General features: G+C 44.8%; 1 protein-coding gene across 4 annotated transcripts in view; it reads left to right on the top strand.

The window, feature by feature from the left end:
- The window catches only part of SMARCC2 (SWI/SNF related, matrix associated, actin dependent regulator of chromatin subfamily c member 2), a 58,755-nt gene that overhangs the window by 30,193 nt on the left and 14,803 nt on the right, over window positions 1-13,759 (top strand). For 2 of the 4 annotated variants that reach the window (XM_030196765.1, XM_030196764.1), the window contains exons 24-27: window positions 6,829-6,995; window positions 7,454-7,588; window positions 7,721-8,078; window positions 8,204-8,608. In XM_030196765.1, the coding sequence (XP_030052625.1) occupies window positions 6,829-6,995; window positions 7,454-7,588; window positions 7,721-8,078; window positions 8,204-8,608 (1,065 nt within the window). The remainder of the gene's footprint in view (window positions 1-6,828; window positions 6,996-7,453; window positions 7,589-7,720; window positions 8,079-8,203; window positions 8,609-13,759) is intronic. The other 2 variants (XM_030196766.1, XM_030196767.1) reach the window with 2 other exon arrangements.

Here is a 13,759-nt window from a genome sequence, read left to right as displayed (position 1 = left end):
TTACTGGAAACAGGTAGTTTAATTGTAAACTTTATAGAGTATAGAAGAGTATGACTTCTTGCCCCCTTTTGAAGTGAGCAAAGGTAAGCCTGTAGTAAGTTTAGGGTCAGAGAAGTTAAATTGATATCCTTATATTACAGGTATGAAAAAAGTAACAAACCTGTGTTTGTTAAAAAGAGATTTTTTTTAAATTCTAAAATAGGAAGGGCACCTGGTACAAAGCTGGAGAGCAACTGCAATCAGTTTTTGAAAAACCAATCATCTCTATCTTCAAATTGGATATAAAGAATAATATGTCCCCCATCGTACTGCAAATTGGATATAATGAATGATATGTTCTTCATTGTATTTGTACGTTTGGGAAGCTTGCCAGGTGCCCTTGGCCTGGATTGGCCGCTGTTGTGGACAGGATGCTGGGCTCGATGGACCCTTGGTCTTTTCCCAGTATGGCATTACTTATGTACTTATGAGAGATTCTGTTGTTGTTGTTTTCTCTCTCTCTTTGTATTTTGATTTGATAGTCTTTAAATTGTATTTTTCTTTTATCTAGCTAATCCAGTCCAAACCAATGTGTTATGTCCCAAACTGTATTTTCCTTTCATTCAGCTAGACCAGTCCAAACCAATGTATTATATCCCCCAACCAGCAGATGGAGGTAGAAAAGTACTGACTAGTCCCAGGTTTCAGTTGCTATTATACCAGTGATGTCAGTGGAAACTGTTTTTGTACCTCCATCACCAATGTAATAGCAGGTGCAGCCTAGAGCTAGTCAGTATTTCTGTACCCCAGCAGATGGTACAACTGCTTTTTTTGTTTGTTTGTTTGTTTTGTTTTCCTCTGGCCCGATTCTCACAGACCTATGCCATGTGTGGTGGTCAGGTCCTAGCACTGTCTGTGATCTTGGGGTTAGGCTGTGGTCCTTCCCCTGGTTGAGCTAGGGGTGCTTTACCTCCTGTAGGCCAGGAGTCCTCGCCATTAGGTTGGTCCTCCTCGGCTGCCATCACAGACCCCTGCCAGCTGTTGTCAGCTCATTCCATTTCCTCCTTTTCCAGATCCTTATTTTAAAAAAAAAATAGTTGACTGAGAGAACTTCATGCTTTTTGTTGCAACTGAATCTGGGCATTTTTAAAAAAATGAAAGTTTTCAGGCTCAGCACAGGGATCCTGACCACTCCTGGATCTCCAGAATTTGGAAGGGGGGGAAGCTCCTTTCCCTTTGAGGGGGTAGATCCAGAGAGGGATGTGCATCTTCAGGGACAGCTGGCATGCCTACATTGCGGTGTGGCTTGTGTGGCAGCTGCTGGCTGTCCAGTACAGCCTCATTGGTGTGCTCTGATCGTGGAGTGGAACTATTGGGTGCTTCAGGATGGCTCCACTTGAAACCTGGAGCCACTGGTGTGGGGATTCTTTGCTGCTGGAGTTGCTCCTGCACCCACGGTGACCAAGCATTTTTTGACAGGAGTGACAGTCATGTTGGAGTCTAGCTGTGTGGCTCCTGCAGTGGGGCAGACTCCATATGAGCATTCTGTGGGGAAGGAGTCCTCTCGGAGATTTCCTTGGGCCCACTTTGTCAGAACCAAAACTTTAGAGCTGTTGGGGGCCCAGGTTGGAAATTTGGACCCTTGCTGGCTGTGGCCATTTCAGAAGGGCTCATTAGGGCCCTAGCAGCATAGTGTGGGGCAGATGAGTCAGCTTTGAGGGACAGACCTGAGCCACAGGAAGGCCCTCCTCAGGTCCTGGGGTCCCTTGCTCTGCCCCTGCTTCCTCTGCCTCCACCCCTGCAGCAAGGAGCTGTGGGAGGCCAGCATAAGGTTTGATGACATCCTTGATCTCTCCTCCTGTGAGGACACAGATTGGGAGGAAGAGGTGTAAGGGCCATCCTCCCCTGCTTGCTCTGACTCCGTAGAGTTGTGGAGCTTTTCCCTGGGGAGGAGCAGGATTCCCCAGTGGTATGGCTTTTCTAGCAGCAGGAGCTTCTCACCCTTATTGAGCAGATGGCGGAGGTCCTTCAGTTGCAAGTGGTTCTTCTGGAGGAGACCAGTAAGGGGAGGATATGCTACCCTTGCTGGTTACTGAAGGCTGATGAAGACCTTTCCCTTCCATTGGGTGCTCTCAGAAATGGTCCTCTGTGTGAGCAAGTGCCATGGCTAACTCTGGAGAGTCCCTCCCCCGAGCCCTTCTGCAGACAAAAAGAGCTTTTGCAGGTGTGGGGGGTTGGTTTCCATCCAAATTTTATCTGGGCAGTCTTTCAACATGAAAGTCCAGAGGACCCATTGAGTGGGACTCTAATGTGACGGTGCAGACTCCTGGTGTGGTCAGTCATCTTGGAGTGAACTGGGACACTAAGTTAGAGGATCTCGAGGCCAAATTCTCAGAAAGAGGTTTCAGTGACCAGGAGGACAAAGGATGTTTTGGCAAGGATCTTGGGGGGGGGGGGGGGGGGAAATCTTCATCCCGAGGAAGATCCCTTGGTGGTCCTCACTTTTCATTGAGAGGAACTTTCGGAGCTGAGTACTCGGGTCTTCTACATTTTGAGGGCAAGGTGGCCATGGAGGGTTCGGCTAAGAAAGGGGGATCCTTTGGTGAAGGGCATCAAGCAGCCACCTAAAACCTTCCCTGTGAGCCAGTGTCTTAGGTACCTGGTCCACACAGGGTGGACTTAGCCAGATGTGCCTTGTAAAGTTGCTCAGGCTAGGGCAAGCTTTATTCCATCTCAGCAGAAGATAGGCATACCCTTAAGCCTCCTACAGTGGATGCGGTGGTTACCATTGTCACTATGAAGACCACTATTCCAGTGGATGGTGGTGCCTGAAGGACCCTCAGGATAAAAGAATGGAGACTCTACTGGTGTTGCTTTGAGCTCTCGGCATTGGCACTCTAGGAGTCCAATTGTGGGGGTGTGGTAGCCAGAGTTTGTTTCAAATTGGTGGAAAAGGTGATAAATGGCCCTCCACTATCTCAGGGTGCAGTGGACATACAGGTCGCTAAGATAGAAATGGGTTCCTCCTTTCTAGCTAATGCGTTATACAGTACAATCTGCTAAGGGCTTCGTCTGAGCATATTTAATTTAAGTTCACATATTTATATTCCGCTGAACCAAGCTAGTTCTAAGTAAATTACAACCGTTTATACATTTATTTTGATTGTATATTGAATTTTTTTGGGGGGGTGGGGGGTTAATCATAAAGATTAGGCATATGGCCTTTGTGGTGGTGGCCTGCTTAATGGCTTTGTGGTTGGGCTGCAGATGTGGCCTCTAAGTATAAGCTGAATTTCCCTTCATGGTTCTAGGCTGTTCAGGAATGAGCTTGATATGTTGATAAAGAGTTTACAAGCGTCCAAGATTCCCTGTTTGCCAAATGATAAATCCAAGAATGGAGGCCGGAGGAGTTTTGTTGTGAGGTGGATTTAGGAATTTGCATAGTTACTGCCCTGGTAGAGTTATTGGGACCCAGAGGAGTCATTTATTTCAGATGCTCAAGCCTTTCAAGGTGATTGTTGGGGGGGGGGGGGGGGTAGGGAGTCTGGCTCGGGTACCCCTGGTCCAGGTAGAAGTTACCAATGAAGGTGTTGGGTTTCTACCTCTGGTGGCAATAGGGGCACAGTTAAGCGATTTTTCTTTTACTAGATGTGGACTCAGTTTACTTCAGAACAGTGGATTCTCGAAGTTATTTGCAACGGGTATTCGCTGGAACTCGAGTGGCCCCTACCATATCTTTTTCTACGGTTCCTCCATTTTATTTATTTATTCATACTTGTATCCCACAATTATCCAAAAATGAGTTTCGGTTCAATGTGGCTTACATTTAACAGTTGTTAGAAATTATATTGTTTTAATTACATTTATAAGGTTGTATGATGCTGTGATTTACAGTGGTTGGCAAGATGACTAATGCGTATGGAATACTTATTGGGTTTCTCGAGAAAGGTATGTCAGCTCTTTTCTTAAATGAAAAGATGCATTACAGTTAGAGGTTGTGTTGTGTACTGTTTCAGAATGATTAATGCATATTTTACTCATAGAATTTCCTGAAGAGGTAGGTCGTCAGGTCTTTTCTGAACTGGAGGTAGTTTGTGATGTTTCTTATGACTGTGGGACGAGTCGGAGAAACTTAATGAATTCTCTGTAAACTTGGAGGATGTAATGGGGCAGTTCTACAAACTGAAGAGTAGCAAATCTCCTGAACCGGATGGTATTCATCCCAGAGTACTGATAGACCTGATGAATGAACTTGCAGAGCTGTTGTTAGTAATATGTAATTTATCCTTAAAATCAAGCATGGTACCGGAAGATTGGAGAGTGGCCAATGTAATGCCGATTTTTAAAAAAGGTTCCAGAGGAGATCCGGGAAATTATAGACCAGTGAGTCTGACGTTGGTGCCGGGCAAAATGATAGAGACTATTATAAAGAACAAATTAAAGAGCATATTCAAAAGCATGGATTAACGAGACAAAGTCAACATGGATTTAGTGAAGGGAAATCTTGCCTCACCAATCTACTACATTTCTTTGAAGGGGTGAACAAACATGGATAAAGGTGAGCCGGTTGATATTGTGTATCTGGATTTTCAGACAGCGTTTGACAAAGTACCTCATGAAAGACTCCAGAGGAAATTGGAGAGTCATGGGATAGGAGGTATTGTTCTATTGTGGATTAAAAACAGGTTAAAAGATAGAAAACAGAGTAGGGTTACATGGTTAGTATTCTCAATGGAGAAGGGTAGTTAGTGGGGTTCCCCAGGGGTCTGTGCTGGGACTGCTACTTTTTAACTTTTTTTTTTTTTTACATTTGTACCCCACGTTTTCCCACTCATGGCAGGCTCAATGCTGCTTACATGGGGCAATGGAGGGTTAAGTGACTTGCCCAGAGTCACAAGGAGCTGCCTGTGCCTGAAGTGGGAATCGAACTCAGTTCCTCAGTTCCCCAGGACCAAAGTCCACCACCCTAACCACTAGGCCATAAATGACCTAGAGATGGGAGTAACTAGTGAGGTAATTAAATTTGCTGATGACAAAAACATTCAAAGTCGTTAAATCGGGGGAGGATTGTGAGAAATTACAAGAGGACCTTACAAGACTGGGCGTCTAAATGGCAGATGACGTTTAATGTGAGCAAGTGCAAAGTGATGCATGTAGGAAAGAAGAACCCGAATTATAGCTACGTCATGCAAGGTTCCACGTTAGGAGTCACAGCCCAAGAAAACGTTGAAACCTTGAAACCTTCTGCTCAATGTGCTGCTGCAGCTAAGAAAGCAAATAGAATGTTAGGTATTATTAGGAAAGGAATGGAAAACAAAAATGAGGATGTTATAATGCCTTTGTATCGCTCCATGGTGCAACCGCACCTCGAATATTGTGTTCAATTCTTGTCGCCGTATCGCAAAACAAATATAGTGGAATTAGAAAAGGTGCAGAGAAGGGTAACAAAAATGATAAAGGGGATGGGTTGACTTCCCTATGAAGAAAGGCTAAAGTGGCTAGGGCTCTTCAGCTTGGCGAAAAGGCAGCTGAGGGGAGATATGATAGAGGTTTATAAAATAATGAGTGGAGTTGAACGGGTAGATGTGAAGCGTCTGTTTACGCTTTCCAAAAATACTAGGACTAGGGGGCATGCTATGAAGCTACAATGTAGTAAATTTAAAACAAATCGGAGAAAATGTTTCTTCACTCAGAGTGTAATTAAACTCTGGAATTCGTTGCCAGAGAATGTGGTAAAGGTGGTTAGCTTAGCGAAGTTTAAAAAAGGTTTGGACGGCTGTGTGTAGAGAGCCCAGTCTTCCTAGCATGCCTTTGTGATCAGCAGTTGTTCTAGGGGTTGATCCCTCCTTTAATTTACTGTAATGCCATCAAAAGTTTTCACCATCTCCACAAGTTATTCCCCTTCTTTGCATATCCCATAGGCCTTTGGTTCCTCAGTGGGATCTGAATCTTTTATTTACAGCCTTCCCTGGTTGGTGCCAGGTCCCTCCCCCCCCCACCCCCACCCCCGGGCTACTCCTGGTATCTTGGCTAGTTTCCTTCCTGTATTAAAAAAAAAAATAAGCCAAAGAGTTTTTACCCTGTCAGCCGGTTGAATGGACTTTTCCTTCAGGAATCTGTCCAAACCCCCCTTAAACTCCGTAAGGCCAGCTGCTGCCACCACATTCTCCGGCAATGAGTTCCAGAGTCCAACTGCTTTCTTTGAGTCTTGCTAGACCAGTTCAGGATCCCACCCTGGAGGATGGAAGGGTTGGAAGTATCTGCTGACTATTTGGGCCTTCAGTGACCTTGTGCCATTTTCCCTCATTTCTGTTTATTTATTGAATTGCTTGTTTTCTGAAGAGGGTTTGGAGATCCTCAAGGGGTTCCATTATGTTTTTTATTTTGTTAGTTTCATACTGACTAGCTCCAGGCTGCACTTGCTATACTGGTGATGTCTCTGAAAATTGTGTTTCTCAACCTCTGTGTGCTGTTTGGGGGGGGTATAACCCATTGGTTTGGACTGGTCTAGCAGGACACAAGGAAAGGAAATTTAACAAGTAAGAATAATGTCACCATTTGATTTGAAGTCTTGTTTGTTATATGAACTTTGCTGGTGTTTTGGGTTTTGTTTTGTTACTGAAATAAAAAAGCACCAATTAAAAACTAGCTGAAGGGGATTTAGGCATGGAAGGGAGGGATGTACTTTTCTAGTACTTTTTTTTTTGTTTGTTTATCCCTGGAGCCCTCACTGTTGTATGGCTCTGCGGAGTGCTACCTGTGCCATCGTTACTCGTGGAAGCTTCTGTCCAGGAGTGAACTGGAATGGAGGGCACATGCTTGACTTCTGTGTTTTGTTTCCTTGTGTAGTTGACATGGAGAAGGACAAAGAACAGAAAGAAGGTCAGGAGGATGGTGGGAAGGAGGGAGGAGATCCAGAAGGAGAGAGGAAAACTAAAGTAGAAAGAGACATCGGAGAAGGAAACCTTTCCACGGCTGCAGCTGCTGCTCTTGCTGCAGCCGCTGTGAAAGCCAAGGTAAGAAGAGCATTCCCAGCTACTGAAAGAGTGCAAGGTGTAGGTGTTCTTTTGGGTGCAGCACAGCTACCAATTCACAAAACTATCCAGCTGTACCATTCAAAGGCCCAACTGGAATAGTAGGTGATACTGTGGGGCAGAGGCTGCCAGTGGTTTGTTGCTGCTGGGCAAGGCAGTAATAAGTTACATTTCATACAGGTTTAGGTAGGTTTGAGAGTTGATATTGTCATGCATTAGATGCGTTTTGGGTGACAGGTGAAGTGCAAGGGTTCAGGTTTCAGAAAATCATATGTGGAGTCAGCAATATTGTACAGGGAGCAAGATGCAGATGTGGGGATAAGGTGCAGGGGATCATACAGGTCAGAGATTAGCTGCAGAGGATTGTATGGACTTGGGTTTGTCATGTTATACTATATTTGACTTCCTTGAGCTCTTGCATGTTTCTAATGTTTGCACAGCACCTGGCTGCAGTGGAGGAACGGAAGATCAAGTCTCTGGTGGCGCTGCTGGTGGAAACACAGATGAAGAAATTGGAGATTAAGCTGAGACACTTTGAGGAACTGGAGACCATCATGGACCGTGAGAGGGAGGCGGTGAGACAATATTTTCTGTTAGACAGCCTTGGAATGGAAACTCTTTGTAGTGAAGTGAGAATACACCTTGTGTGGTACAACTGTAACTGTGTAAGATGTGAGCTATCACTAAGTTTCTCTTCCTTTTTGTAGCTGGAGTACCAGAGACAGCAGCTGTTGGCAGATAGACAAGCCTTCCACATGGAACAGCTGAAGTACGCTGAGATGAGAGCACGGCAACAGCACTTCCAGCAAATGCAACAGCAGCAACCTGTCCCCCACGCCATGCCACCCACAACCCATGCCATTGTAGCCTCCCAGCCCCCTGGTACAGCAACCTGTATCAGCTCTGCAGGCCAGACTACAAGCGAGCCAGCTGGGCAGCCACTGACAGCAGTGAATCAGCAACCACCACCCCCACCCCCACCACAGAGCAGTCCTCAGCCAGCAGCAGCACCACCACCACCACCACCACCACAGTTGAGCCAAGCACAGGCTTCGGCACCACATGGTAAGAGGATTATAACTACAGCAGCACAGTCTGATGTCAACTGACTGACTGCACTGAATGCTATGCTTTAGTATTTGTGATCTCTTCCAGATATAACATGCTGATTCTTCCTCCTTTGCCTGCAGGCCCGTCCCTGTTCCCCAGTCAGCCACCTGCTGTCCCGCTGAAGTCTGCACCCATGTCCGTCAGCATGCCCTCTGCTGTGCCCGGTAACGGTATGCCCTGTGGAATGCCTTCATCCATCCCATTTAGTTTGGCTAGTAATGTAGTGGACTCCATGAATATTAACCTGCCTGCTAACCTCCCCACCCTGCCAATGCATGGTAACCCCCCCTGTAGCATGCCCGGGGGTCTTCTCACGCGTCCTAACCTGCCTGTCAATGTGTCGTCTTCATATCCTACCATACCAACGACTTCCATCTCACCTACCATGCCTCTGCTGTCAGGGCGGGGGTCTGCAGCCGCTCACAACCCTGCCATTGTAGCCGCAATGCAGGGAAACCTGATGCCAAACAGCAGCCTGTTACCAGGTGAGAGTCGCAGAGAGACTGTAGGAGGCTGATAAGAGCACATGTTGTGAGAGTGAAATGTTACAGAAAGGTGAAACTGCACAGTAAGGGCGAGTGGAAGGTGCATTCTCAAGTAAGAGTACCTCTCAGCTATTAAGAGTTTGAAAAAAGGAAAAAAGATAAGTGGAAGGACTTGTGAGGAGCTTCAGAACATACCCTGGGATCAAAGATGAATGCCAAAATATATAAATAAAATAGTTCAATTGGGGGCTTTCCAGGTGTGTAATTTGGGGAGTGGGAAAATGTGTGATAATTGGGCTTTTGTATTTCATTTTGTTGTTTGGTGAAGGGAGAGAATACAAAATGAGCTTTAAAATATTTTGACTTCCTCTGGTCCCTGACATAGAGGATAGTACATAAAATATCTTTTTCTCCAACAAATGGGATACTGGAGTCCTAACATGAATGACATCATCCGATGGAGCCCAACATGGAACTGTACTCCAGAACTGACTTTCAGAATTTTTGAGGCAGTTCAACTGTGCATGCATTACCCACCTGCCGCTGTTGGCATGGGATCATGCCATGCTTACATTTTTAGTGGAGGTATTGACATGTTTTTAAATGTTCTCCTTAGAACTTTTTCTGTCAGTTATTGCCAAATATTTTTTAGCTAAAATTGTGTAAGTTCCTTATCACTGTTGTGCAGTACTCTTCCCATTAGTTTTGTTAGTTTTTTTAGCCGTTTTTTCGTCTTATTTTTTGCATCAGCTTGGTGTAGGCCTCTTTAGATCTTTTGTTGTTGTTTGGTTTATTTTTCATGAGTCGTTTGATTTCGCTGTGGCTATTTTTCTAGATATTTGCCAGAAGAGAACCACCAGTGGCTTCAAAAAGTGCACCTGGTACAACAGGACCATATCTGTAACGACACACAATTGGTGCCTGTGGTGCCTGAAGCTTGATTAAGATCCCTCTCAATGTATGCTGTGTTCACAGATTTCAGAGGGATTCATGGTTGAGAAAAACAGCATGATAAAGAGGCTGAAATTTATGATGCCAGTGTCAATAAACTAGACATTGAAACTGGCATCATAAACTTCAGCCTCCATGTGTCCTGGAGCTACAGCAGACACTGGGGTGTATCGATCACCCTTGACATCAAGCATTGATAAGGGGACAAGAAGATTTATTTATTTATTTACATTTGTATCCCACATTTTCCCACCTATTTGCGGGCTCAGTGTGGCTTACAATACATTGTAAAAGATAGAAGTGCAATTGGTTGCAGTACAATTATGGGTTACATTGTGAAGAATTATATAAGACAGAGTAAATTCAGGATATTCTTGGGGATAGAACAGTGGAATATAACAGTGTCATTGTCCTATTTCTGTATGAAGAAGAGGGAAGATTAATTCTCATCTTCATTGGTGCCAAGAAACTGAGATGCTGGTCAGCACACAGAGATTGGGACACCTTGACATCATGCCAGTGTTCTCCAAGTTCCCCCATTGTGAGGACTTCTCATCCTCCATAGCTTCAGAGATGATTCATCAGTCTCTAAGGAATTTTAGACCCTGCTTCTGATACATCCCAAGTAACTCAGAAGAACGTAGCCATTCCTGCTGTAATGCCCATACCTTTTGTTGATGGCATCTTTTGAGGAATAGCTTGTGAAGTTTGGGAAAGGAAGAGTGCTTCTTTGCTTGACATGATTCTGCTTCTGCTGCTTCAACATCCTTAATGTTGAGGACAGTGTGGGGTCCATCCAATTTTGAGTCTCATACACTGCCTGCTGGAGACTCTTCAACACCAAGACCTTGAAGGACTGCACTGCTCCATCGGGGCAGAAAGCTCCATCAGAGATCATTGGTGTTTTTTGCACCTTTGCCCAAAGCCTGACCTGGGTTAGAAGATCAAAACAGGCAGGGACTTGTACTTCTCAATTGAAGTATTTTTCTAAGTGATTCCGAGCAGTCCTGGGAATCTGAGGTCAAAACAGAGGTCTTCTCTAAAGAGGGGTCCCTGGGTTTTCCATCAGATCCCTCTCCACCTCTTGAGAGATGTAAATTCCCACCAGAGGAGCGCAGTTCCATTGAGTTTTTGAGAGAGATGGCTAGAGATGGAGGAGGTGCCCAAAGCAGAAACATTGGATATCCTCCAATTCCTTGATTCACCCAAGTACATAAGTACATAAGTAGTGCCATACTGGGAAAGACCAAAGGTCCATCTAGCCCAGCATCCTGTCACCGACAGTGGCCAATCCAGGTCAAGGGCACCTGGCACGCTCCCCAAACGTAAAAACATTCCAGACAAGTTATACCTAAAAATGCGGAATTTTTCCAAGTCCATTTAATAGCGGTCTATGGACTTGTCCTTTAGGAATCTATCTAACCCCTTTTTAAACTCCGTCAAGCTAACCGCCCGTACCACGTTCTCCGGCAACGAATTCCAGAGTCTAATTACACGTTGGGTGAAGAAACATTTTCTCCGATTCGTTTTAAATTTACCACACTGTAGCTTCAACTCATGCCCTCTAGTCCTAGTATTTTTGGATAGCGTGAACAGTCGCTTCACATCCACCCGATCCATTCCACTCATTATTTTATACACTTCTATCATATCTCCCCTCAGCCGTCTCTTCTCCAAGCTGAAAAGCCCTAGCCTTCTCAGCCTCTCTTCGTAGGAAAGTCGTCCCATCCCCACTATCATTTTCGTCGCCCTTCGCTGTACCTTTTCTAATTCTACTATATCTTTTTTGAGATACGGAGACCAGTACTGAACACAATACTCCAGGTGCGGTCGCACCATGGAGCGATACAACGGCATTATAACATCCGCACACCTGGACTCCATACCCTTCCTAATAACACCCAACATTCTATTCGCTTTCCTAGCCGCAGCAGCACACTGAGCAGAAGGTTTCAGCGTATCATCGACGACGACACCCAGATCCCTTTCTTGATCCGTAACTCCTAACGCGGAACCTTGCAAGACGTAGCTATAATTCGGGTTCCTCTTACCCACATGCATCACTTTGCACTTGTCAACATTGAACTTCATCTGCCACTTGCACGCCCATTCTCCCAGTCTCGCAAGGTCCTCCTGTAATCGTTCACATTCCTCCTGCGACTTGACGACCCTGAATAATTTTGTGTCATCGGCGAATTTAATTACCTCACTAGTTATTCCCATCTCTAGGTCATTTATAAATACATTAAAAAGCAACGGACCCAGCACAGACCCCTGCGGGACCCCACTAACTACCCTCCTCCACTGAGAATACTGGCCACGCAATCCTACTCTCTGCTTCCTATCTTTCAACCAGTTCTTAATCCATAATAATACCCTACCTCCGATTCCATGACTCTGCAATTTCTTCAGGAGTCTTTCGTGCGGCACTTTGTCAAACGCCTTCTGAAAATCCAGATATACAATATCAACCGGCTCCCCATTGTCCACATGTTTGCTTACCCCCTCAAAAAAATGCATTAGATTGGTGAGGCAAGACTTCCCTTCACTAAATCCGTGCTGACTTTGTCTCATCAGTCCATGTTTTTGTATATGCTCTGCAATTTTATTTTTAATAATAGCCTCCACCATCTTGCCCGGCACCGACGTCAGACTCACCGGTCTATAATTTCCCGGATCTCCTCTGGAACCCTTCTTAAAAATCGGAGTAACATTGGCTACCCTCCAGTCTTCCGGTACAAATTATATCGTAGTGATAGGGTGAATCGGATTGGTGGAGGGGTAGCATTGTATATTAACGAGAGCCTTGAATCAAATAGATTGAAAATTCTGCAGGAAGCAAAACACTCCTTGGAATCACTGTGGATTGAAATTCCATGTGCAAAGGGGAAAAGGATAGTGATAGGAGTGTACTACCGTCCGCCTGGCCAGGACGAACAGACGGATGCGGAAATGTTAAAGGAAATCAGGGACGCAAACAAACTGGGCAACACAATAATAATGGGGGATTTCAATTACCCGCATATAGACTGGGTTAATGTAACATCTGTACACGTAAGGGACATAAGATTTCTTGATGAAATCAAGGACAGCTTCATGGAACAGCTAGTTCAGGAGCCGACAAGAGAAGGAAAAATACTAGACTTAGTCCTTAGTGGTGCTCATGATCTAGTGCAGGGGGTAACGATACGAGGGCCGCTTGATAACAGTGATCATAATATGATCGGTTTTGATATTGGCATTGAAGGAAGTGAAACTAGGAAATCAAGTACGCTAGCGTTTAACTATAGAAAAGGTGATTACGACAAAATGAGAAAAATGGTGAAAAAAAGACTGAAAGGAGCAGCTCGCAGAGTAAAAAACTTGCATCAGGCGTGGATGCTGTTTAAAAACACCATCCTGGAGGTTCAGGACAAATATATTCCACGTATTAGAAAAAAGGGAAAAAAGACTAAACGTCAGCCGGCGTGGCTAAACAGTAAGATAAAGGAAATCATTAGAGCCAAAAAACAATCCTTCAGAAAGTGGAGAAGAGAACCAACTGAAAGTAACAGGATAGATCATAAGGAATGCCAAGCCAAATGCAAAGCGGAGATAAGGAGGGCAAAAAAGGACTTTGAGAAGAAATTAGCGTTGGAAGCAAAAATACATAGTAAAAACTTTTTTAGATACATTAAAAGCAGGAAACCGGCCAAAGAGTCGGTTGGGCCGCTGGACGAAAATGGTGTTAAAGGGGCGATCAAGGAGGACAAAGCCGTAGCGGAGAAATTAAATGAATTCTTTGCTTCGGTCTTCACCGAGGAGGATTTGGGGGGGACACCGGTGCCGGAAAGAATATTTGAAGCGGGGGAGTCGGAGAAACTAAACAAATTCTCTGTAACCTTGGAGGATGTAATGGGTCAGTTCAGCAAGCTGAAGAGTAGTAAATCACCGGGACCTGATGGTATTCATCCCAGAGTATTAATAGAACTAAAAAATGAACTTGCGGAGCTACTGTTAGAAATATGCAATCTGTCCCTAAAATCGAGTGTAATACCGGAAGACTGGAGGGTAGCCAATGTTACTCCGATTTTTAAGAAAGGTTCCAGAGGAGATCCGGGAAATTATAGACCGGTGAGTCTGACGTCGGTGCCGGGCAAGATGGTGGAGGCTATTATTAAGAATAAAATTGCAGAGCATATACAAAAACATGGACTGATG

This window comes from Microcaecilia unicolor, chromosome 3, assembly GCF_901765095.1.
Source record: "Microcaecilia unicolor chromosome 3, aMicUni1.1, whole genome shotgun sequence".
Lineage (NCBI taxonomy): Eukaryota > Metazoa > Chordata > Amphibia > Gymnophiona > Siphonopidae > Microcaecilia > Microcaecilia unicolor.
The sequence above is the reverse complement of the archived record's forward strand: the minus strand, read 5'-3'. Positions and strand labels throughout refer to the sequence as shown.